This window comes from Callithrix jacchus, chromosome X, assembly GCF_049354715.1.
Source record: "Callithrix jacchus isolate 240 chromosome X, calJac240_pri, whole genome shotgun sequence".
In the NCBI taxonomy this organism is placed as follows: domain Eukaryota; kingdom Metazoa; phylum Chordata; class Mammalia; order Primates; family Cebidae; genus Callithrix; species Callithrix jacchus.
Window position 1 is genome coordinate 45,808,355 of NC_133524.1, and position 25,119 is coordinate 45,833,473.

At 42.7% G+C, this 25,119-nt stretch overlaps 1 protein-coding gene and 1 non-coding gene across 17 annotated transcripts in view; both read left to right on the top strand.

The window, feature by feature from the left end:
• The first annotated feature begins 3,129 nt into the window (after nt 1-3,129).
• Nucleotides 3,130-3,201, top strand: TRNAE-UUC (transfer RNA glutamic acid (anticodon UUC)). The gene has a single exon. It is a non-coding gene; the product is annotated as a tRNA-Glu (tRNA).
• Nucleotides 3,202-18,428: 15,227 nt separating this feature from the next.
• KDM6A (lysine demethylase 6A) overlaps nt 18,429-25,119 on the top strand; it is a 200,124-nt gene continuing 193,433 nt past the window's right edge. For 15 of the 16 annotated variants that reach the window (XR_013531672.1, XR_013531673.1, XR_013531674.1 and 12 more), the window contains exons 1-2: nt 18,429-18,933; nt 19,145-19,208. Coding sequence is in view for 11 of the 16 variants with exons in the window: in XM_078363572.1 (XP_078219698.1) it covers nt 18,773-18,933; nt 19,145-19,208 (225 nt within the window). In the remaining 5 variants the exon portion in view is untranslated. Of the gene's footprint in view, nt 18,934-19,144; nt 19,209-19,408; nt 19,496-25,119 lie in introns of those variants that run through there. The other variant, XM_035288990.3, reaches the window with a different exon arrangement.

Consider the following 25,119-nt stretch of genomic DNA (forward strand, 5'->3'; position numbering starts at 1 on the left):
CCCACCTTGGCCTCCCAAAGGGATTACAGGTGTGAACCACCTCACCTGGCCTCTTCCTCTTGTTGTAAGGACACCAATCATATTAGATTAGGGGCCCACTCTACTCCAGTATGAGTAATTAATAAATTGAATGACCCTATGTTCAAATAAGGTTACATTCTGAGGTTGTGGCGGTTAGGATTTCCACATATTTTGTGGGGATACAACTCAACCCATAACGAGGTTATTTCTAGTTTTAAGCAATTATGCATAAAGCACAGTAACACACACACACACATGCACACGCACACACACGAAGAAAAGGATCATGTCACCTGAAAAAAGAACAGTAGCAGTTTAAAACTAGTGCAAAATGAGTTAGAGTGAAAAGTAACAATAGCTACTATATATTAAGAAGCTATTAAATGCCTAACATAGTACTGGGCACTTTACAGTGTCTCTTCTCCTTCCAACAGCCCTTCAAGGTAGTTATTATTCCCACTGTACCAATGTATTTAAGAATTTGCCTAAGGTAGCACATAGTCCAGGAGTGAAGAAGAGACATACAGACGAAACTCTATTTTCCTGCATTTCTTTTGAGACAAAAGTAAGTAGATTGAAAGGAGACTTTCTAGTCACACCCTTACTTCCCAAATAGTATGATTACAAGTCATTAAGGGAGTTGTTTTTTGTTTTTGTTTTTGTTTGTTTGTTTGATTTTGAGACAGTCTCACTCTGTCGCCTAGGCTGGAGTGCAGTGGCACGACCGCCACTCACTGCAGCCTCTACCTCCTGGGTTCAAGCAATTCTCCTGCTTTAGCCTCCCAAGTAGCTGGGTTTACAGGAGGCATGTGCCACCACGCCCAGCTAATTTTCTTTTCTTCTTTTTTTTTTGAGATGGAGTATCTGTCACCCAGGCTGGAGTGCAGTGGAGCAGATCTTGGCCTCCTGAGTAGCTGGGACTATAAGCACGTGCCACCATGCCTGGCTAATTTTTTGTACTTTTATGAGACACAGGGTTTCACTGTCTAGTCACAATGGTCTCTATCTCCTCTATCTCCTGATCTCGTAATCCACCTGCCTCAGCCTCCCAAAGTACTGGGATTACAGGCGTGAGCCACTGCACCCGGCCTATTTATTTATTTATTTATTTTGAGACAGAGTTTTGCTCTTGTTTATTTATTCTGAGACAGAGTTTTGCTCTTGTTGCCCAGGCTGGAGGGCAATGGCATGATCTTGGATCACCACAACCTCTGCCTCCTGGGTTAAAGCAATTCTCCTGTCTCAGACTCTCAGGTAGCTGGGATTACAGGCATGTGCCACCACGTCCAGCTAATTTTTGTATTTTTAGAAGAGACAGGGTTTCATCATGTTGGCCAGGCTGGTCTCGAACTCCTGATCTCAGGTGATCTGCCCGCCTCGGCCTCCCAAAGCGCTGAGATTACAGGTGTGAGCCACCACGCCCAGCCATAACTTTTACAATATTTTATTATTTAAAAAATTTATAGCCGGGCATGGTGGCATGCACCTGTATTCCCAGCTACTTGGGAGGCTGAGGCAGGAGAATCGCTTGAATTCAGGAGGTGGAGGTTGCAGTGAGCCAAGATTGTGCTACTGCACTCCAGCCTAGGTGACAGAGTGACACTCCATCTAAAAAAATAAAAATAAAAAAATTTTTAATGTTGAATAGGTAATACAGTCATGATTCCACATTCAAAGGGTATATAAGGGTATACAGAGTGAAAGGCTCCTCACATCTGTTCTCTACACAACCAGTTCCCCTCACCAAACACAGCCAATATTATCAGTTCCTCAGGTATGTGTCCATGGTATTATTTTACGAATATATAAGAAATTACATTTGTATACATACTTTTTCCATTTTTCAACAAGTGGTAGAATACTTCATGCTGTTCTCTACGTTGTTTCTTTTTGTTTACTAATATATATTACAGATCATGCTAAGCCAGTAAAAGAGAATATCCTCATTTTTTTAACAACTGCATAGTATTCCATTGTATGGAAGTATCGATTCATTTAACCTGTTCCTATTGGTGGACGTTTAGGTTTGTTGCCAAAATTTTGCTACTACAAATAATACAGCAGTAAATAACTTGTAGTTAGTTAGGTTTAGGTATATAAATTATTTTATGCATGTGCAAATATTTTTATAGGATGCTATTAGAAATAAAATTGGTGGGTCTAATTTCATTACTTTACATTTTCATAAACATTGCCAAATTAATTCCTATGGATGTCATCAAAACCTGTCAGCAGTATATGAACGTGCCTGTCCCTCTGCGGAATCAACAGCACAGTATAATATTGCGCTTTTATATCTTTACCATTCTGACCAGTGGAAAATGCTGTCTCCGATTACTTTTAATTTGTGTGTCTTTTGAGTAAATTCTAGTTTCTTTTCATTCATTTAAGAATAATTTGTGGCCGGGCACAGTGGCTCACGCCTGTAATCCTAGCACTTTGGGAGGCCAAGGTATTTGCTTTCCCTTCCACTATGATTGTAGGTTTCCTGAAGCTTCTCCAGCCCTGCTGAACTGTGAGTTAATTAAACCTCTTTTCTGTATAAACCCAGTGGCGCCACCATGCCCAGCTAATTTTTTGTATTTTTAGTAGAGACAGGGCAGCTCTCTTCTTCTTTAAATCTCTATTTTAAAGTTTAACGTCCTTGTAATTCCAGTAAACAACCTTCTCCACCAGTTCATCAGTAGTTCCCATCTGTCCCCCCTCCCCCACCCCAGCTCCATCCATACTCATCCTGGTCACCTGATCACCCCTGGCTACCTGCTCAGCGCCTCAGTTTCGACCTGCTCCGTTTCCGACCCGGCCGGTTCAGCCCTCCTTAGGCAACCTGGTGGTTCTCCGATCCCGGTAGGTCACCATACTGATGCCGAACTTAGTGTAGACACCCGATCGGCATAGCGCACTACAGCCCAGAATTCCTGGGCTCAAGCGATTCTCCCACTTCAGCCTCCCAAGTAGCTGGGACTACAGGCACGCGCCACCGCGCCTGGCTATAAATTGGTTTGAAATAAAGCAGCGTGTCCTCCCTACTCGGGGTGTGGCATAGCCAACAAATTGAACACTGTCTTCACATATAAAATATAGTTTTGCCAAGGGGCCATAGCGTGGTCCCTGGTGGTCTAGTGGTTATGATTTGGCATTTTCACTGCTGAGACCCGGGTTCGACCCCCGGCCAGGGAGTTCTTTTCGAAAAACGGGGAGGAAAAAAATCTCAATTTCTATTTTTTTTTTTGAGATCGAGTTTCGGTCTTGTTGCCCAGGCTGGAGTATAACGGCATGATCTCGGCTCGCTGCAACTTCTGCCTCCCGGGTTCAAGCGATTCTCCTGTCTCAGTTTCCTGAGTAGCTGGGATTACAGGCATGCACCAGGCTCCATTAATTTTGTATTCTTAGTAGAGATGAGGTTTCTCCACGTTGGTCGGGCTGGTCTTGAACTCCCTATCTCAGGTGATCCGCCCACCTCGACCTCCCAAAGTGCTAGGATTACAGGCGTGAGCCACCAAAGCCTTTTCTGTCTGTCTCTGTCTCTCTCTCTCTCTCTCTCTCTCTCTCTCTCTCTCTCTCTCTCTCTCTCTCTCTCTCTCTCGCTCTCTCTCTCTCTTCTTTTTTGAGACGGAGTCTCTCCCTGTTGCCAGGCTGGAGTGCAGTGGCGCGATCTCAGCTCACTGAAAACTCCACCTCCCGGGTTCAAGAGATTCTACTGTCTCAGCCTCCCGAGTAGCTGGGAATACAGGGCGAGACACCATGCCCGGCTATTTTTTTCTTTTTTCTTTTTTTTTTGGTTGCTGCCCAGGCTGGAGTGCAGTGGCGCAATCTCGGCTCACTGCAACCTCCACCTCCCGGGTTCAAGTTACTCTCCTGCCTCAACTTCCCTAGAGCTGGGACTACAGGCGCGTGCCACCATGCCCAGCTAATTTTTTGTATTTTAAGTAGAGACGGGGTTTCACCGAGTTATCCAGGAGGGTCTCAATCTTCTGACCTCGTGATCCGCCACCTTGGCCTCCCAAAGTGCTGGGATTATGGTGTGAGCCACCGTGCCCGGCCTAATTTTTGTATTTTTAGTAGAGACGGGGTTTCACCGTATTGGCCAAGATGGTGTCGATCTCTTAACCTCATGATCTGCCCCCTCAGCCTCCCCAAAATGCTGGGATTACTGGCCTGAGCCACCGTGCCCAGCCAAAACTTTTCTTTAACTTAATCTTTATGTAATCGATAAATCCAGGGTTGAATGTCATTTTTTTTTTTTTTTTTTGAGACATAGTCTCAATGTCACTGAAGCTGGAGTGCAGTGGCGTGAACCATGGCTTATTGCAGCCTTGACCTCCCAGGCTCAAGCGATCCTCCTGCCTTCACCTCCTGAGTAGCCAGGACCAATGGCATACACACCACATCTGGCTAACGTTTTGATGTTCGGTAGAGATGGGGTTTCACTGCTGGGCTCAAGTGATCCTCCTGCCTTGGGCCTCTTAAAGTGCTGGGATTGCAGGAGTAAGCCATCCTGCCCAACCAATGGCGCTTTTTTTTTTTTTTTTTTTTTTGAGCCAGAGTTTTGCTCTTGTTGTCCACGCTGGAGTGCAATGGCGCGATCTTGGCTCACCACAACCTCCACCTCCTGGGTTTAAGCAATTCTCCTGCCTCAGCCTCCGGAGTAGCTGGGATTACAAGCATGCGCCACCATGCCCAGCTAATTTTGTATTTTTAGTAGAGACGGGGTTTCCCCATGTTGGTCAGGCTGGTCTCCAACTCCTGACCTCAGGTGATCTGCCTGCATCAGCCTCCCAAAGTGCTGGGATTACAGGTGTGAGTCACCATGCCCCACCATGGTGGGCTCTTCCAATCAATATATGATGTTCTTCAATAAAGGAAAACGTTTTGACGGGCGTGGTGGCTCAGGCCTGTAACCCCAGCACTTTGGGAGGCTGAGGAGGGCAGATCAGCTGAGGTCAGGAGTTCAAGACCAGCCTGGCCAACATGGTGAAACTCCGTCTCTACCAAAAATACAAAAATTACCTCAGCATGGTGGTAGGCACCTGTAATCACAGCTACTCAGGAGGCTGAGGCAGAACAGCTTGAACCTGGGAGGAGGAGGTTGCAGTGAGCCGAGATCACAACACTGTACTCCAGGTTGGGCAACAGTGTGAGACTCTGTCTCAAAAAAAGAAGAAAGGAAAACTTTTCTGTTTTAGTTTACTTTCATTACTTCTCTTCCAGTTGCCTTTGTTCCTCTTTTAGGAACACAAATTATCCATATGTTGGTTCTTCAGATTCTCCATTTTTCTTTCTCTACAACCATCATCTTCTCTCTGTTTCTGTCTCTTTGTTCTTCAGATTACGTTCAATTTGTTAGCATCAGCTTTGTTGTTGACATCAAATTCAATTTTTTTTCCTATATGAATATTGCTCTTTGCTCTCTCCAATGTGTACTTTAGTTTTGTTCCTTCTGTTTTAGAGTACTTACTAATTTTCCTTATCCTGTCGGTTTCTCATTTCATTCTGTTGAATTGTCATCCTAGTCCCCACCCCTTCCTTCCATTTATAGAAGGAATCCTTAGGGCTGCTAACAGGTTTCTAAACTTTTTTTCTGGGCCCTGGTGAAGAAGAGTTCTCATTTCCTCTAATGTTTCTGAATGCTATGTTCTTCACCTAGTTCTGTACTGGTTATTCTCTTCACCCTCAAATAAAACAAGGTTTCTCTCTTATCTCTGTCTGCAGGTAAGTGAGCTGGTTACCCTTGGATCCACCATCTGCCCATGGAACTCAAGGCAGAATCACCATCTTAGGTCAGTAGTTGGAGAGCATTAATGTACACATAGTTTGATTTCACTTTTTGTACCTCTTATTTACTAATGTGATACATAACAGAATATAGTTCCCAGCACAGACTTCTGTAAGCTCTTCAAATAGTTGACTTCTTCCTAAAGTTTTGGGCAGAACCCACAACATAATTTGCAGGAAAATTATATGTAAAATGAGAATGTGGGGCCTCTTGTTTAAAAATTAAGAATTTCAAGACAGTGACAGCAAAGCATTAAAGCAAGCATGGGGCCTTCTTTCTTGGGGCCCTGGGTGACTGCACACTGCAAACACTCATGAAACCAGCCATGTATTGAGACTGTACCTTCCTAAATGTGTTCCTCCCTTTTTCTTCCAATTTCTCCCTTATTTCCTGCCCACTTATTTGATCTATCTGCCTAGATAAACAATAGTAAATAGAGGGGTACAGGGGATGTGGAGTGGAGGCAGAGGTGGGGATCAGTATTCTGGTGAGAAGCTTTGAAAGACAGAGAAACATGTTTCTTGTTGGTTTAGGTACCAAGTCTTTGAGATGGGAGACAGATTGTGGTTCATCAGGGAATGGCGGTATGAGCTTTAAATAAGCGGCTTCCTACCTTTTCTCGTGTCTGAGGAAATGAAACCAAACTAAAACAGGACTGGGATTTTATCAATCCAGCCCTTTAGGGCCATCCGCCTTATAATTAACACCTATTTCACCCAGATCCAAGCCTTGAGTTACCTGTTTTAGTCCTTAATGTTGTGAAATCTTGTCCTTTTTTTTTTTTTTTTCCTGTATTTGAAGGAATTTTTGTAAAAAGTTAGGCCAGGATGCATGTCGGGGCATATAGCAATACATTTTTTTTTTTTTAGATGGAATCCCACCCTTTGGCCAGGCTGGAATGCAGTGGTGCAATCTCAGCTCGCTGCAACCTCCATCTCCTAGATTCAAGCGATTTCCTGGCCGCAGCCTCCCGAGTAGCTGGGACTACAGTCAGGTACCACCACCCCAGCTAATTTTTGTATTTTTAGTAGAGACGGGGTTTCACCATGTTGGCCTGGTGATTCATCGGCCTTAGCCTCCCAAAGTGCTGGGATTACAGGCATGAGCCACTGCCCCCGACCCATTATTTTGATCTGGAAGCCCCAGGGAACCAATTAGTTAGGTCAGGGATTGGCAAACTTTTTCTGTATAGGGCCAGATGGTAAATATTTTAGGTTTTGCTGACAGGCCAAAAGGCAGAATCAAAGATATGATGTAAGTACTTATATAACAATAGAGAAAACAAATTTCCACAAATACTATATTGATGAAATTCAAAATCTAACAGTCGTTAATTGGGTACAATTTTTGGCAATACAGGTCTACTAATGAGAAGAATAAAATTCTATGCTTTTGGAATACATTTTACTTAATTGAGTTTCAAAGTTAGTGTTCCCTATCATCAGATTACATTGTAAATGTTCATTTGTTAATGCTAATCTATAAGAAGATTTTATGTATTTCACTTTTGAAAATGTCTTCTCACGCAGCCAGGTGCAGTGGCTCATGCCTGGAATCCTAACACTTTGGGTGGCCAAGGCTGGCGGATCACCTGAGGTCAGGGGTATGAGACCAGCCTGGCCAACATGGTGAAACCCCATCTCTACTGAAAAATATAAAAATTAGCCAAATGTAATGGCACATGCATGTAATCCCAGCTACTTGGGAGGCTGAGGCAGGAGAATTGCTTGAACCCAGGAGGCAGAGTTTGCAGTGAGCTGAGATCGTGTCACTGCACTCCAGACTGGGTGATAAAGTGAGACTCCACCAAAAAAAAAAAAAAAAGTCTTTGCACACAGAAAGACACTGCCAAACATTGAATCAATCTATGTGCATGTGATTTTAACTGAGCATATTCATCACATGAAAGGCATTTATAGAATTCTAGTAGATTCTTCTCTTGATATCTGCCTTTTAGTATGTCATCATTACACCGCAGATTCATCATTTCCAATTGATGATTAGGCAGAAAGTCCTCAATTGCACAGTTAAATGAATTTTGAAATATGGAAATTTTCTTTGGATTTTACATTGAGGTCTGAAAAATGCTGCTTGGAACCATAGTTTGAGCTTGGAAAATATATCTGCTGCAAATTTATATGAGAATGAATAATTCACTTGAAATTTTTTTTGACAATTCACTTCTTGTTTCAAATTTGACAGCATGAAAGTGTATAAAGTGGCTTGACATTCCTTGTAATTCAAACAATGTTAGTTGTCATTAAAATGACTTTACTATGATATAAATTATACATATAAGTGCTATTTTGCCCTATAATTGGTAAAATTCATGAAGACACATTATCAAGTCTGCAGCAAAACTAATTTCCAAAGCCTTTCATTGTTTGATAATAGTGGTAGAGGAAAGCTCTTATAATTAAAACATTTTCAGTTTTGGTCTTAAGCTCAAAAGAATCACAATAGAAATTTGCCACTGCTAAGACATCAAAATCAAACTGCTATGTGATAGGGCTAACCAGGATATTCATTTCTACTTCTGACAAAAATTCACCAAAGTGATGATGGTTAAATCCATGAGACTTGATGAAGTTATCACTAACACTACTGGTTCAATAACACGTGATGGATTCAAATATTACTGCACAGTAACCACTGATAAATAATACTCTAAATAGCCACAGGGTTTAAACACCTTATATTCTCACAACTTTTGTGAATTTGTTCAACTAAGCACTTTTCTTCTCCATATATATTTTTACTACCATCAGTTGTAACACATCTTAGAAGATTCCACTTCATGTTGTATGGAACCAGTGCATGCTCAGCTTTTTTGAAAATGTCCCCACCCCAGTTGTTCCATGCAGACTATTCACAGAGGTTAATTCTTTAGTTGCTTGAAACACAGCATTGATTCCTTTAATAAACAACAACTAAATAGTATCAGTAATATCTGTTAATTCATTAAGAGCCAAGGAAAACCACTCAAAGTTAATTGCCTTGTCTTTGACTATTCATGTTGCCCCCAATGTCCTCACTCTTCAAGCAAACTGTTCTAGCTGAAAGGCTAAGAGCCTCCAGCTATTAGCTAAAAGCCTTCAGTTTGTTTTCTCTGGACACATTTCTTTGGCCATTGTAATCAAACACAATTCAACTGAACAGCTTTCCTGTTTGGCTAAGAAATGAACCATTTAGAAAATTACTTTGGTTGCAGCCTCATTTTCATTTGTTATTTTTGTGAAGAAATTCTGCCATGATGAAATATTCTGTTTTAAATCCTCTAATTGTTCTCACTGTTGCTTTTCTGTCAGTTGGAAATACTGTGATGAGTGCTTAGTTTAATAATGTTGACATATCTTGTATTCTTTTAGCAAAGCTATAGTGTTATGGCATAATAAATGCTTTGCCATGGAATTTAATAACAAAATAATCCATACTCCACTATACCTTAAAAGCATGACATCTGAAGTCCATATTTCTCTCTTTGCTTGTTTTGACATGATAGGTATGCACTGGTAGTTTTAAAAAGTCTCGGTGTTGTGTGTATGGCACTGAAAACACTGCCAAGTTCTAACAGTATCACTGTGATTTGTAGGGAACTAAGCAGCAGTGCAAAATGATGTGAGTGCCATGTATATTTTCTGTTGCAACTATTCAACTCTGTATTGTTGCATGAAAGCAGCCATAGATAATACTTAAGTAAATAACCATGACTGTGTTTCAATGAAACCATTTTTATGGAGACCAAAAATTGAATTTCATGTAGTTTTCATGTGGGATGAAATGACTATATGAAGACAGGTAGTGGGCTAGATTTGGCCTATAGGTTATAGTTTTCTGAACCCTGGTTTAGCAAAAGGGTCAGGCTGCCAGCCAGCTAGTCAGTATTCACTGAACTTGGTGCCAAGTGCGAAGCCCAGGTGAAAGCAAATCTGTTTAAAGCAACAACACTAACACCAATAGCGACCCTACAATTATTATTTCTCTCTCTAAACATTTTTAATAGTTCACTGTAAACTTTGGCATGATTCTTTAGCATTCCATTCTAGATTCTTCATGGTGCTGACTGATTTCTGAATCTCAGCCCCTGATTTTTCTCTTATCCTCTTGACCAAAACCACATTCAACTTCTTGAATTTATCAGAAGTCCCATATTCTTAGCCTTCTGTGCGCTTGCAGGTATGGTGCTGTCTTTCCCTGGAATGTAAACACCCCCATACCCGACTCCTCTCCCAGTTACTACCAATGTATCTTCTTCTTTTTTTTTTTTTTGAGATGGAGTTTTGCTCTTGTCACCTAGGCTGGAGTGTAATGGCACAATCTCAGCTCACTGCAACCTCTGCATCCCGGGTTCAAGCGGTTCTCCTACCTCAGCCTCCCGAGTAGCTGGGAATTGATGCACCTGCCACCATGCCCGGCTAATTTTTGTATTTTTAGTAGAGACGGGGCTTCAACATGTTTCCAGGCTGGTCTCGAACTCCTGACCTCAGATAACCCACCTGCTTCGGCCTCCCAAAGTGCTGGGATTATAGGCATGTGCCACCATGACCAATCTATCTTCTCATCTCTAGGATACTTCCCTGGTCCCTCCATGATGACAAAGATGCCTCTTCTGTGTGATCCCACAGAAATCTGGGCATAGGTCATGGCACTCATCACTGTATTATAGTATAGAATTTATTTATACACCTGTTCAAGTAAGAGTAGCTTCAGGACAAGGATCATGCCAATTTTAAACATTTTCAGCTACTATGTCTTGGCATACTTCTTTTGGTCATGCCCGATTTCTCCTCTCCTTCTGAGACTTGAGGACAGAGGTGTTGTGTCTTTCATTATAGTGCCACACATCCTTGAGGCTCTATTTGTTTTTTCCATCTATTCTTTCTCTGTTGTTCAGGTTGGCTACTTTTTTTTAATATAACAGGCATGTGCCACCCTGCCTGGCTAATTTTTGTATTTTTAGTAGAGATGGGGTTTCATGATGTTGGCCAGGCTAGTCTTGAACTCCTGACCTCAAGTGATCCACCCACCTCAGCCTCCCCAACTGCTGGGATTACAGGCGCCAGCCACTGTGCCCAGCCGGGTACTTCCTTTTGTTCTGTCTTGAGGTTCAAGCATTCTTTTCCCACCATTCTGCTCTTGAACCTATATGTGGAGTTTATTTTGATCATTATATTTTTTGGTTCTAAGATTTTCATTTGATTCCATGGGGCAGTCTTTTGACCTCCTCTCAGCCACATGAGAAGAGGCCTTGAGCCTGGAACACTTCGTTACTAAGGGATGGAGAGTCCTCACAGCCTGTACTAGACATGTTACCTTGTGTGGGAATATCTGTCCTTGTTTCAGATTCAATGTGTGCTCCTTTGTTCTGCTTAAGTGTGTGTGTCCTATGGCATCTGGGCCACACCACTATCTGTCCCCAGCAGGGAGGGGATGAGATCTTTCTGCTGCAGCACAAGAAGAGCATGTCAGCTGATGGAGGGACCTGTTGACCAGAGAGGATGAACGTCCACTGTTGAAGCTGAACTTGCTCTATGTCTTCTCTATGTGAGTAAAGTTATTCTACCCAGGGCTCCACTGAATTGTATTTTCCTTGGAGATTCTGGTGCCAAGATGCAGTGGGAAGAAGTGCTTGGACATCTCCTCCTGCCAATGGGCCACAGATGCCACTAGCTCAACAATTCTTCTTTTTAGCGTCTTTTTTTTTTTTTCCTGAAACTTCCTCTTGCTCTGCTGAGCCTACTCATTTTTTATTTTTATTTTAATTTTTTTAAATGGGGTTTCACCATGTTAGCCAGGCTGGTTTCAAACTCCTGACCTCAATTATCTGCCCACCTTGGCCTCCCAAAGTGCTGGTATTACAGGCTTGAGCTACCACGCCCAGTCTTTATTTTTTATTTTTATTTTGTCACATGCCTGCTGTGCCAATTTTTATTTTTTTTTTAAGAGAGAGTCTCGCTTTGTTGTCCGGGCTGGAGTGCCTACTAGTTTTTTGTTTTTTTTTTTTTTTTGCTTTTTATTATTTTTTTCAGACAGAGTGTCACTCTGTTGTCCAGGTTGGAGTGCAGTGGCATGATCCTGGCTCACTGCAAACTCCGTCTCCCGTTTAAGCAATTCTCCTGCCTCAGCCTCCCAAGTAGTAGCGGGGATTATAGGCCTGCGGTACCATGCCCAGCTAATATTTGTATTTTTAGTAAAGACAGGGTTTTACTATGTTGGCCAGGCTGGTCTTGAACTTCTGACCTCAGGTGATCTGCCTGATTTGGCCTCCCAAGGTGCTGGGATTACCAGCGTGAGCCACCACGCCTGGCTCTTGTCAGATAATTTAAACATGTTTATCTTTTCTCGTTTGAAACAATCCTGGTTTCAATTATCTTCTCTCATTTGAAACTATCCTGGTTCTTGTTATAATGAGTAGTTTTCTGATTGAAACCTGGGTAATTTGGGCATTGTTCTGAGACTCTAGATCTTTTTTGTTTTTCTTCTTTTTTTTTTTTTTTAGATGGAGTTTCACTCTGTTGCTCAGGCTGCAGTGCAATGGGGCAATCTTGGTTCATTTTAACCTCTGCCTCCAGGGTTCAAATGATTCTCCTGCCTCAGCCTCGTATTTGGTATAGACAGGTTTTACCGTGTTGGTCAGGCTATCCGCCTCCACCTCCCAAAGTGCTGGGATTACAGGCATGAGTCACCTCACCCAGCGAAGACTCTATATCTTATTTAAATCTTATATTTTAGCAGGCCTCCTCTGACATTGCTCTGGTGGGGGTAAATGGGGCACTCTCTTGTTACTGCCAGGTGTGGGTGGAAGTCCAGGTTTCCCACTCACTCTTGGTTGACAATGAGTGTAATGGCTCCTTGTTACTGCTTTGTGGGGATGGGAGTTGTGGCTCTCTACTCGGCCTAGATTGAGGCCTCCATTCACCCTAGCTGGGAGGTTACAGGAGTCCCTCATTGTTGCTCCCTGTATTGCTCCCCCTCCACTGATACAATGGGGGGTGGTAGTGTACCTTTGTGCAGTGATGAAAGTTTTGACGACTCTGACATTAATTCAGCGGGGAGAGGGACTGACCCCTCATAACTGCTTCCTGGAAGTCCACGCTGCCTAGTGCAGTTATGTGTGTGTGTATGTGTAGGGGGTGATTTGAGGTGCCTCATTGCAGCATGGTGAAGGTAGGAGTCCAGGCATCTGCTAGAAGTCCTCACACTATTCTGACAACTGAAGTTTTTGGAATAACTGAAAGTCCATTTATACTTGGCTCCCTCTCTCTCCTCAACCCTCACCCTATATTGATTTCTGTCATTTTTGTGTTCTGGCATCTGTTGGATAGTCTCCATGACGATTTTAAGTATGGGAAGAACTGGTAAGTTTTTTTGAACTTAGTCTTGATTGTGATATTTACATGTAGTTCTTTTAATAAGACTAGATAAACTATGACTCTGTTATGTGACTTTTTATTATGTGTATAGGTTATATGACACTAACATTAAAAACATACTACATATTCCTAAATGCTTCAGGCTATTTAAAAGAAAGTTACATTGTTTTCCTAAAACTTGAGTTTCTTCTCTAATTAATTGATGGTACCTAAATAAATATTAACAAAATATTGCTACAAATTATGCACTTAGTCCATAATCTGACTTAGCTACTAGATTTTGTAATTTTACAATATTGATTTATCCATACATATATTAGTCGTATCAATTTGCTAAATTCAGATTAGACTTTCCTCAGCTCCTGGTGTATTTAGAATTATGAAAAAGAATCAGTACTAAGTGATATAAGGCTGAGTGCTTTTTTTTTTTTGAGACGGAGTCTCTTTCTTGTTGCTCAGGCTGGAGTGCAATGGCACAATCTCGGCTCACTGCAACTGCCGCCTTCCGGGTTCAAGCATTCTCCTGCCTCAGTCTCCCAAGTAGCTGGATTACAGGTGCCCATCACCACACCCGGCTAATTTTTGTATTTTTAGTAGAGAAGGGTTTTTGCAATGTTGGCCAGGCTTGTCTCGAACTCCTGACCTCGTAATCAGCCTGCTTCGGCCTCCCAAAGTGCTGGGATTACAGGCGTGAGTCACTGCACCCGTCCCTTGTCAGAAAATGTAAACATCTGATTCACCTTAGTGTTTCCATCTGCTGATCTCTTCTCATTTGAAATTATCCTGGTTCTTGCCATGATGAGTAATATTTTGATTGAAAACTGGCTATTTTGGGCATTGTTCTGAGACTCTAGATCTTTTCCCTTTTTTTTTGTTTTTGAGATGGTCTTTAACTGTTGCCCAGGCGGGAGTGCAATGGCTAGAGTGCAATGGTGTAATCTTGGTTCATTGCAACCCCTGCCTCCAGGGTTCAAGCGATTCTCTTGCCTCAGCATCCCAAGTAGCTGGGATTACAGGCATGCACAAACACACCAGGCTAATTTTTTTTGTATTTAGTAGAGATGGGGTTTGCCATGTTCGTCAGGCTGTCCAGAACTCCTGACCTCAGGTGATTCACCTGCCTCCACCTCCCAAACTGTTGAGATAACAGACATGAGCCACTGAACCCAGGGAAGACTCTAGATCTTATTTAAATCTAGTATTTTAGCAGGCCTCCTCTGACATTGCTCTGGTGGGGTAAAGGGGGCACTCTCTTGTTACTGCCAGGTGTTGGTGGAAGTCCAGGTTGCCTAGTGCAGTTATGTGTGTGTGTGTGTGTGTATGTAGGGGGTGATTTGAGTTCCTCATTGTAGCCTGATGAAGGTAGGAGTCCAGGAATCTGCTAGAAGTCCTCACACTATTCTGACAACTGACGTTTTTGGAATTACTGAAAGTCCATTTATATTTGGCTCCCTCTCTCTCCTCAACCCTCTCCCTATATTGATTTCTGTCATTTTTGTGTTCTGGCATCAATTGGATAGTCTCCATGACAATGGTAAGTATGGGAAGAACTGGTAATTGTTCTTGAACTTATTTTTGATTGTGACATTTATGTATTGTTCTAAGACTAGATAAACTATGACAGTTATGTACCTTTTTTTCTTTTTTTTTTTTTTTTGAGACAGAGTCTTGCCCTTTTTCCCAGGGTAGAGTTCAACGGTGCAATCTTGGCTCACTGCAACCTCTGCCTCCTGGGTTCAAGCAATTACCTGCCTCAGCCTCCTAAGTAGGTGGGATTACAGGCGCCCACCACCACGCCTGGCTAATTTCTGTATTTTTAGTAGAGACGGGGTTTCATCATCTTGGCCAGGCTGGTCTTGAACTCCTTCATGATCCACCTGCCTCGGCTCCTCAAAGTGCTGGGATTATAGGCGTGAGCCACCGTGGCTGGCCAACTTTTTATTATCTGTATAGGTTATATGGCACTAACATTATCAACACACTAGATATTCCTAAATGCTTTAGGTTAAATATTTAGTTGTTTAAAAGAAAGTTACATTATCTTCCTATAACTTAATAGGTTTCTTCTCTAATTAGTTGATGGCATTTACATAAATATTAATAGAATATTGCTACAAAGTATGCACTTAGTACAAAATGTGACTTAGCCACTAGATTTTATGTAATTTTATGATACTTATATTAGTCGTATCAATTTGCTAAATTCAGATTAGACTTTCCCCAGCTCCTGTTGTATTTAGAATTATGATAAGGGATTAGTACTAAGTGATATAAGGCTGAATTTTTTTTTCATGTGGAGTCTCGTTCTTGTTGTCCAGTCTGGAGTGCAATGAGACAATCTTGGCTCACTGTAACCTGTGCCTCCTGGGTTCAAGCAATTCTCCTATGTCAGCTTTTCCAGTAGCTGGGATTACAGGCGCCTGCCACCATGGCTCAACTAATTTTTGTATTTTTCTTAGAGATGGGTTTAGCCATGTTGGTCAGCCTGGTCTTGAACTTTTGACCTTGTGATCTGTCCACCTCAGCCTCCCAAAGTGCTGGGATTACAGGCATGAGCCACCACATCCAGCTTATAAGGCTGAATTTTAGAATAAATGAGACATGTAGCAATACTGGGGTTATATGCCTCAAGTACAGAGTAGATTAGGACTGCTTATGTTGGGCTTATAGTAAGGTTGTGGAGGGATAAGGAAGAAGTGATGGGTAGAGCAATAATAAATTTAGAACCCAGATTGTGAAAGCAAGAAAAAAATTTGGAAATTCCAATCTTCCTATTTTATTGTGGTTTTTCAATCTATGTGTCTGGCCGTTTACCTACCTTGTGGCATCTAAAATCATGTTGCAAAGTGGCTGTATTTTCTCTTTTTCACAGATGAGAGAACTGAAGCTCAAATTAGACTAACTTGTTCAAGTCTGCCTAGCTGTCAAGTGGTAGAGTTAGGATTTGAACCTAGATCCATATGATTCCACAATTCATGCTCCTTTGGCTGCACTACCCTGCCTTCTACAGGAGTTTTCAGATTCACTTTTCATGGAAATTTATTATAAAATCAGTTATTTCTATGTCCCTATTTCTGTCTCCAGTGAAAGATCTAAACCTTAATAGGCTCCGTATATATTTCACATATGTTTGACAGATAACACACTACTTAAACATATGCATGATGTAAGGACTTATGTTACCATATAAAATTTGCCCCATGCTTGATGATGGAGGATAGATCTTGTAGTTGAAATAGACATGTGCTGGCCTAGAGGCTAGGTAACTTTCTCAAGGTTGCACAGCCTGTGTAGAGCAAGGATTCGAATCCAGGTCTGCCTCACTCCAACTCCCACCCATTGCATCCGGTCTTTGTAGTTCTATTACCTAGTAATAGCGGGAAGAAAGGTGTAGAGGAGTGAGGAGTGGGCACCCTTATAATCCTTGAAAAGGACCTGAGTCAGGACTGTCAACTTCAGGGAGATGGTCAAATACCAGCAAAATTTCTATCTCTGCTTGTCGAAGTCTCTGTGTGTGTATGTGTATGAGTGCCAGAGTGAGTTAGTAGGGTGAAAATTCCCTTGGTTTTGAATGTCACCATTGGCGACAAAGTTAACAATGTATTAATTTAGCTGTAGAAAAGGTTTGGCCCTCTGTATACACTCATTCAAGCAAAATGGAGTATCATTAAGAATGGGAAAGGTGTTTCAGAGGAAGTAATTAAACATGAAATATAATCTGTACAAAACTACAGTTTGTTCTTCTAGTTACTAGTCTCAGGGGAACAATTTAAAACACTGTGCAAAATCAGTTGGGATTCTCATAGCTTCCTGCTGAATATTGGAATTACTGGGTCAGCACTAAATTGTCCTCATATTTTGAAATCCAAGTTTAAATATCTTTTTTATTGGTTACAGGTGGAAAACCTACTGAAAAAAATACACAAAACTCCGTTTATAAAGAAAATCTTGTCTTTATATGTCCGTTAACTTTTCCCTATCCCTGTTTTAAGACATAGCTTAGTAAATTTGCCTTTTGAGAAGAGTAGTCGAAATAAGGCCTGTTTTTTTTTCTCACTTATACTAAAGATTAAAAGCCAGATGAAAGCCTTTCCCCTGCACCTGAGAGAACAAGAAATTGTTAACTGTTGTCTAAGCGTTACAAACCTGCAGGTTTTGGGGAACAGAAAGGCTTTCCTGGGCCAACAGCTGTGATGAGAATGTAATTACGTGTTCTCCCAGGTCTGTCCACAAGCAGCCCCTACTTTTGTAAGAAGGCTCTACTGAAAACAGGGCAATAGAACCCAACATTCTGGAGAATCCCGCGTAACAATTTCTGATTGCTTTTTCTTGCAAGACTGTAATGAATTACTGATAAGACACAGGGTAAACACAGCACGAAAATTTGGCCCCTAAGTGTCGCCGACAGACCTTTGGCGGTGGGGAGCCATGGTCCGCGACCCAGGCCCCGTGGGCGACTCTTCATTCCCTCCAGCCTGGGGCGTATGGGTGGGGGTCAAGAGAGCCTTTCCCCCTTCACTTTCGGCGCGGGTGAGGTGATCTGGGCTGCCAGCGCAGGTCTGGCCTAGGGCGGCACCCGGGCCGCGGGGCACGGGGCCCGCAGCCGCTCCCCGAGCGCACTCCTTGCGGAGGCCATTATTTCCAGCTGTGCCAAAAGTCTGAGCCTTTTTCGGAGGGCAGAGGTCTAGGGCCGTGCGCCGCCTCCCGGCTACGCGACCTGTACCAGGCACTGTGGGGTCCCGGGACCCCTGGAGCGCGCGCGGGACAGCCGGAGCCGCAGTCTGGGCCCATCTCAGAGCTTTCGGGCAGGCAAAGGCAGTCCCTGGCGTCTTAGTCCGCTGCTCACGCCCGCCGCGGGCGGTGCCGGACCTCGCCCTTCCCCACTACTCCCCTCCCCCTCCCAAGCCCGCCGCGGTTCCCGAGGTGACACGGCCCGGACCCTCCATTCTCTGCCCCTGTGTATTTAACCAGCACAACCTAACAGGAAGCTCCCTCTAGGTGACAACCCTTCCCCCGACAGACGCGCCCAGCAGCCAACCACCGGCCAGAATTGGCCTGCGTCCCGCTCCCCTCTCGGTGGCGGCCTCGGTGGGCGGGGCTCGGGCCGCTAGCAAGTTAAGTGGAGCCACGGCTGACGTGAGTCAACAAAGGTCACGTGAGGCGTGCAGGCCGCGCCGATTGGTGGCGCCAGCCGGGCGGGGGGGGGGGGTCACGGCGGCGGCGTGGGGTTCGCTGTGTGACACAATTACAACAACTTTGTGCTGGTGCCGGGGAAGTTTGTGTCTCCAACGAATCCCCCCTGTGCTCCCCAGCCCCGCGCGCTCCTGCCGTTCCCGCCGTCCCTGCCCGTGGCTACCCCTTGCCCAACCCCGCGATGTGACCCTACAGCCTATAGCCGCCGCTGCCGACCCGGGGGCTCCGCAGCCCCTGCCGCCGCCGCCTTCGCCGCCGCGTTGGGATTTTTCGTCGCCGCCGCCCGCGGCGGAGGAGGAGGCGGCGATAAAGTTGGTGTGCTAGTCCCGCGCGCAGATTGGGGGCGTCGTTGCGGGCCCCGGTCCGGGGGGGGGTGTCGGCGTTGGAGTTGTGAATTCCCTGCGTTTCCATGAAATCCTGCGGAGTGTCGCTCGCTACCGCCGCTGCTGCCGCCGCCGCTTTCGGTGATGAGGAAAAGAAAATGGCGGCGGGAAAAGCGAGCGGCGAGAGCGAGGAGGCGTCCCCCAGCCTGACAGCCGAGGAGAGGGAGGCGCTCGGCGGACTGGACAGGTACGGGCCCCCGTCACTTGCCCGGTCGGCTCCGGACTGGCAGTAGCCGCTTTCCCGGGGGGCCCGAGCGCGGCTTGTCTCTGGCGGCGGCGGGGCGGGCACCTCGGTTTGGCGCTCTCCGCGCCGCCTCCGCCGGGGCTTCGGGCTCGGGCAGGAACGGGTCGGTGGTGTTCCCGGAGCGTTAACAAGCAGCCTGTGTCTCTCCCCACAGCCGCCTCTTCGGGTTCGTGAGGTTTCAAGAAGATGGCGCCAGGACGAAGGCCCTACTGGGCAAGGTAAGGCAGCCGCGAGTCGGAGCGCGGACACGGTCTCCCCGGCCGGCGCCGCGCTCGCCCCGGGCCCCGTGGCCGGGTCTGCGCTCTTTGTGACCGCGGACGATGGCCGAGGGGCTTCCGGAAAACGATTTCCTGCCTCTGCTCTCCCCCCACCCCTGGGTACCCCGCTTGCTCCCTTGCGAAATCGCTCTTTTCCTCTTGTAGCTGGAGGAACTGAGACGGGATCGCTTTGGGGCTGGGCTCCACCGGGTCGACAAAACTGCTTGCTATTTTCCAGCTTTTTGGGGGTAGGCCAGTGATCGTGGAGGTGCCTATTTAGGATCAAGGGATCGTGAATGTTCTCAGATCTCTCCAAATTTCGAACTTAACTTGCCTCTCACGGGTTTAAAAAAAATTCTTTTCCTTCAAGCAGGCTGTTTGTGATGTCTACTGTTAACCAAATGTTTTAGGCTTTCTTGTGTCCCCGCTCCCAGAAGGGGGAAGTTGCACGGAGTTTAGGTCGGTGAAGAGTTTGCATTGGGCTGTTGACATGTATCTCGATTGAAATGTGTGTTACCTGAAGTTAGGTGACTTGTTTACTTTTTGGGTCTTTTTGGCATAGAAATACCGTAATTATTTGTGAATGTGTTCTCTTCTTAGAGCCGCATTTCCTGTGTGTCTGTCAGGGGAGACTGGGGAGGATTCGGGGTGTAGTCTCTGTTTATTTGTGTGGAAAGTTGTTGGCACTGTCATTTAGTTAAGTAATGGCTGCTTCTATCGGCCCAAGATGGCGGGACAGGGTGGGAGGAGAAAGTGAAGGGGGGGGTTTGGGGGAGGGAGTAGAGGTAAACATGGAAATAAATAGTAGCCGTGAATAAGCCTTTCCTTCGGAGTGTGTAGCTCAGTGGTGTTTAAAAAAAATTACCTAAGATTATTTGCATATATGAGTTCTTGTACCTTTCACAAGCTTGAAAGCAGCATGCATAAGCCTGGTAAATGCTTATCAACCTGTAGCACATTTAGTTATCCATCCGTAAGCTATTGAACAAAGGCTGGAGTCTCAATCTGTATGCATCAGTTTGTATTTCCTGGCCAAAATCTGATTGCGATGATATTTGCATACTTTCTTCGTAATTGGGACCATGAAAGTTGGAGTGTGTGCTATAGGTGTTGTGTCCGTTAGACATTTTCTTTTTTAGCTGAAATCATAGCTTTGCATTTGACACCTAGCTTTATTGTTGCGGTTGAGAGGGAAGTTGGGAATAAGTCTAACATTTTATTCTTAAGTTGATTTTTTTTGTTTAGTTCTGAATTTTTATCTGTAGCTTGGTTTAGCAGAGTGGTTAATTCCTTTTTATCTGTAATGATACTTTTGTTTTTACTTAAAAGTGATTATAAGGAGTTTTACTGCATATAATGATTAGAAAACTAAATGGAAATAATGCTTTTTAGTAAGCCCGGCCCCTTTGACCGATACAGAAAACTTGAATTAAACTTTGACTACGTAGGTTTTAATTGGCTTCATCACAATTATTGATGTAAAAATGAACAGTGACTAGCTCTGGAAAGATTTAAGTGTCAGTAATTGTTGGTCTCCTGCCTTAAAGGTTTTTTTTTTTTTTTTTTCCCCAATCTGAGTATTTAAAACATTTTATTTAAAAACATTTGACTACTGTCAAAGTTGTCATTCTAAAAGATTAAACAAATGATTTAAATTTAAAGAGCTTGTTTTGGAGGGATTATTGCTGGTCTGACATGGGCTGATAAAATTGCTTGCAAAGATAATTCACTTAGAAAAGTTTGGCCAAACTGATTGCTTTTGGTTATGGTGATGAAAAAATAAATGGAATCCGATGTTTTATGTTGAGAATGTGTAAAATGCTAGTTAATGATTTTATGTCTTAGAACGCTCGTATTCAGACAGATTCATGGTGAATAGTGCTTAACGTTGGATTTCAGATTGTAATATTAAACCCTGCAGTTATGCACTGACGAGTTTAAATTTTAAAAAATTAACCATTTTAAAATATTTTTGGGAAGTTGTGCATTACTTGATGTTTGAATACAACATCTTAAACATGAACAACTTGTGAGGTTTCACTGTGTTTTGGGGGGCTTCAGGATATATAGGGTAATTTGATAAACGATTAAGTAGTTTGTTGAACTAAAGAAAAAAATCTTCATTGCTTCAAACTCAGTGCTTGTGAGGTCCTACCTGCTTAGGTCAAGATTTATCAGCCTTAACATTAAAATAAAGCATTCTGTAATATGTGCTTGCAACCGCATGTAGCTTTTGCTTGCATCTTTGTGAGCCTGAACATACCAGTGGAGTGTGTAATGTAAAGCTTGACATTACATAACTTCGCACCCTCTGAATTGGATTCTGAATGAAATGAATGAGCTGGAGTCCTGCTATAGGTTATATTGAATTATTTAGTTTCATCCTTCTTTTAACAGTCCTCGAAGCAGTATTTCTTTATTTTTTATGGAATGTTGAGCTATGTTGGTTTCAGAATTCTTATTCTCTGAAAGTCTTAAGAATTGGCTTTTCTTTACTGGGCAGGTTCAGGCTACTTACCTGAGGGTAGATAATGGAATTGAGTAACTCCCAGAACTCCCTATTTAGCTTCTGTTTTTGTCCTGCCACCCACCCACCTCCCCCATCCAATTTAGTCTGCACTTTTTTCCTTTCTGGCAAAAATTTAGCAATTACTGCTTGTTTTCAAAAATTCTTATTCCTATGTATCGTTGGATTTTCTTTCAAGTTTTTAAAATTCACATTTGTACGTTAAGAAAAAAATAACTCTTGACCTAAAAGCTTTAGAAAGCTTAAAGCATTAAATATGTGTCTCTTACTTGCCCTTTAACATATATACACATACATGTATATTCCTTTTCCAGATGTGAGGATAGTTTATCCAAACCACTGATTTTTCATCATCTCTCGAATGTTTTTGTTAGATTCAATTATATTACAGTCGTTGAAAGAATTTTTTGTTTGTAGGATGGCCATTTGATATACAATGCCTGGGGTTTTCGGTTAAAAAATGAAGTAGTTAATACAATGCATTTTTTGTTGGTAATGTCTTTAAGGTTATAAACAGCTAGAGCTTGCATAATCAGACTTGTTGTAATACAGTGCGATCTCTAACGGTTTGTTTTTGAATGCTGACCCTTAATCTTATGGTAATATAATAATTGAAGATTCTTATTTTTAAAATTTCAATGGAATTATTGAAAACTAAGAGAAATATTTTAACAAATTAACCTGTGACTTTTTTAGTACATTTTGGAAAACCTTTTGGGTTAATTTTTTTTTTAAAGTAGGGTAAGGGTTTGAGTTAAAGTACAATGTATAAGAATATATACCATAAATATAATAAGTATAAATATAGTAGTACTGCCAAGTATAGTTATAGTAATAACATAATGCTAGAGGACTGGGGAATCTTATCTGTGTCAGGGAACTATTACTAAAATACGCAGTTTCAAAGCGTCTTATTTTTAAGTTTTTCTTAAATATCTTACTGGAAGTTTTTTTTATAGTTCTATTAATAGAAAGATTATACAGAATACTGAAGTTATGGATTTTATATCACTTAAAAATGTATGCTCTTTTTTTTCCCCTAGGATATATTAGCATTAAAACAGTTGGTGTTTTTAATTTTTTTGATAATGGAAGTAGTTTAAGACCCATTGAAACATATTTTCTTTTTTTTTTTGGAAATGGAGTCTTGCTCTGTTGCCCAGGCTTGAGTACAGTGGTACTATCTCGGCTCACTGCAGCCTCTGTCTCCTGGGTTCAAGCAGTTCTCTGCCTCAGCCTCCCAAGTAGCCGGGATTACAGGCACCTGCTACACGTCCGGCTAATTTTTGCATTTTTAGTAGAGACTGGGTTTCATCATCTTGGCCAGGTTGGTCTTGAACTTCTGACCTCGTGATCTGCCCGCCTCAGCCTCCCAAAGTGCTGGGATTACAGGCATGAGCCACCATGCCCGGCCAAAGAATATTTTCGTAAATTGGTTTGCTGGCATGTATGGTGGGGGAAATTATTAGGTCAGTTCTCAAGTTAGCTTTTTTATACTGTAATATTTGGATGTTGATTAAAAACATTCTGGGGCGGAGGGATTGGGGAGGGATAACATTAGGAGAAGTACCTCATGTGATGATGAGTGATGGATGCAGTAAACCACCATGGCACGTGTATACCTATGTAGCAAACCTGCAGGTTCTACACATGTACCCCAGAACTTAAAGTACGATAAATGAGAAAAGAAAAAAAATCTGGACTATTATAACCCCCCCCCCCCCAAAAATTCTAATTTATGTGTGTTTTTTGTTTGCTGGCATGTAAAGGGATACAGGTTGGGTATCCTTTATCCAAAATGCTTGGAACCAGACGTGTTTTGGATTTGTGAGTTTTTTTTTTTTTTTTTGATTTCAGGATATTTGCAGAATACATACCAGTTGAGCGTACCTAATCGGAAAATCTGAATTCCAGAATGCTCCAATGAGCGTTTTCTTTGAGCATGTCATGTTGATACCCAAAAAGTTTTGGTATTTAGATTTTAAAATTAGGGATTCTCAACCTGTAAATTCATTTGCAGTGCTAAAGATGGTTAGTGTTTTGGTTAGAAAAGTAATGAGACCCTGTGTCAAAAAAGAAACAACACACACAAAAAAACCCCCAAAAGAAAGTAACCTTAGAAATAATGTCATGCTTTGTGTTTGAAAACTAGGTCTTCAATTTAATGTGTTTGAAAGAGTTTTCTAGTTTGGAAGATTGTCTTCTGAACAATTGCGGTCTTAATTTTTTACGTGGACAAAGTCTTATATACTTGATATTTCCTAAAGTTTTGATACATCTCTGGTAATAAAGATATTTAAGAGATTATAGAACATGTTTGCATATTTGGGTACAAAATGGAACTACAGCAATACATAAACAGGTACTTTTAAAGTTCTGGTTTTTTTTTTTTTTTTTTTTTTTTAGTGAATAGCTTGTTCTGTTGAATTAATTATAAATTGAAATACAGAACATTTGGCCAGGCGCGGTGGCTCAAGTCTGTAATCCCAGCACTTTGGGAGGCTGAGGCGGGTGGATCATGAGGTCAAGAGATCGAGACCATCCTGGTCAACATGGTGAAGCCCTATCTCTACTAAAAAAAAAATACAAAAATTTAGCTGGGCATGGTGGTGCGCACCTGTAATCCCAGCTACTCTGGAGGCTGAGGCGGGAGAATTGCCTGAACCCAGGAGGCAGAGGTTGCGGTGAGCCGAGATCGCGCCACTGCACTCCAGCCTGGGTAACAAGAGCGAAACTCCGTCTCAAAAAAAAAAAAAAAAAAAAAAAGAAATACAGAACATTTGACTGTCACCTCTAGATTCCTTTTTTTTTTTTTGGAGACAGAGTCTCATGCCATCCCCCAGGCTGTAGAGCTATCTTGGCTCACGGTAACCTTAGCCTCTCAGGTTCAGGCTATTCTCCTGCCTCAGCCTCCTGAGTAGCAGGAATTACAGGTGCCTGCCACCACACCTGGCTAATTTTTGTATTTTTAGTAGAGGCGGAGTTTCACCGTGTTGGCCAGGTGGGTCTCAAACTCCTGACCGGATGTGATCCAACCGCCATGGCCTCCCAAAGTACTGGGATTACAGGTGTGAGCCACCACACCTGGCCAATATCTTAAGTTATTAAGAAGAACTGCCTGAGAGATGAATTTCTGTGACTTAGGTGAAGTGATGGGTTGTGTACTTTAAACCAAAATGAAAGTTCATTGCTTAGCTAGCTGCAGAGTAAGTCTTTTTCTGACTTAAATTATGTAACATTTAGTTTTTGTTTACATAGTATCAATATTCTGTATCTTTGAAAGGACTTGTTTATTTTTACTTTGAAATTCATTGTGATGCTTTGAACTCTTTGAAATTGATGTTA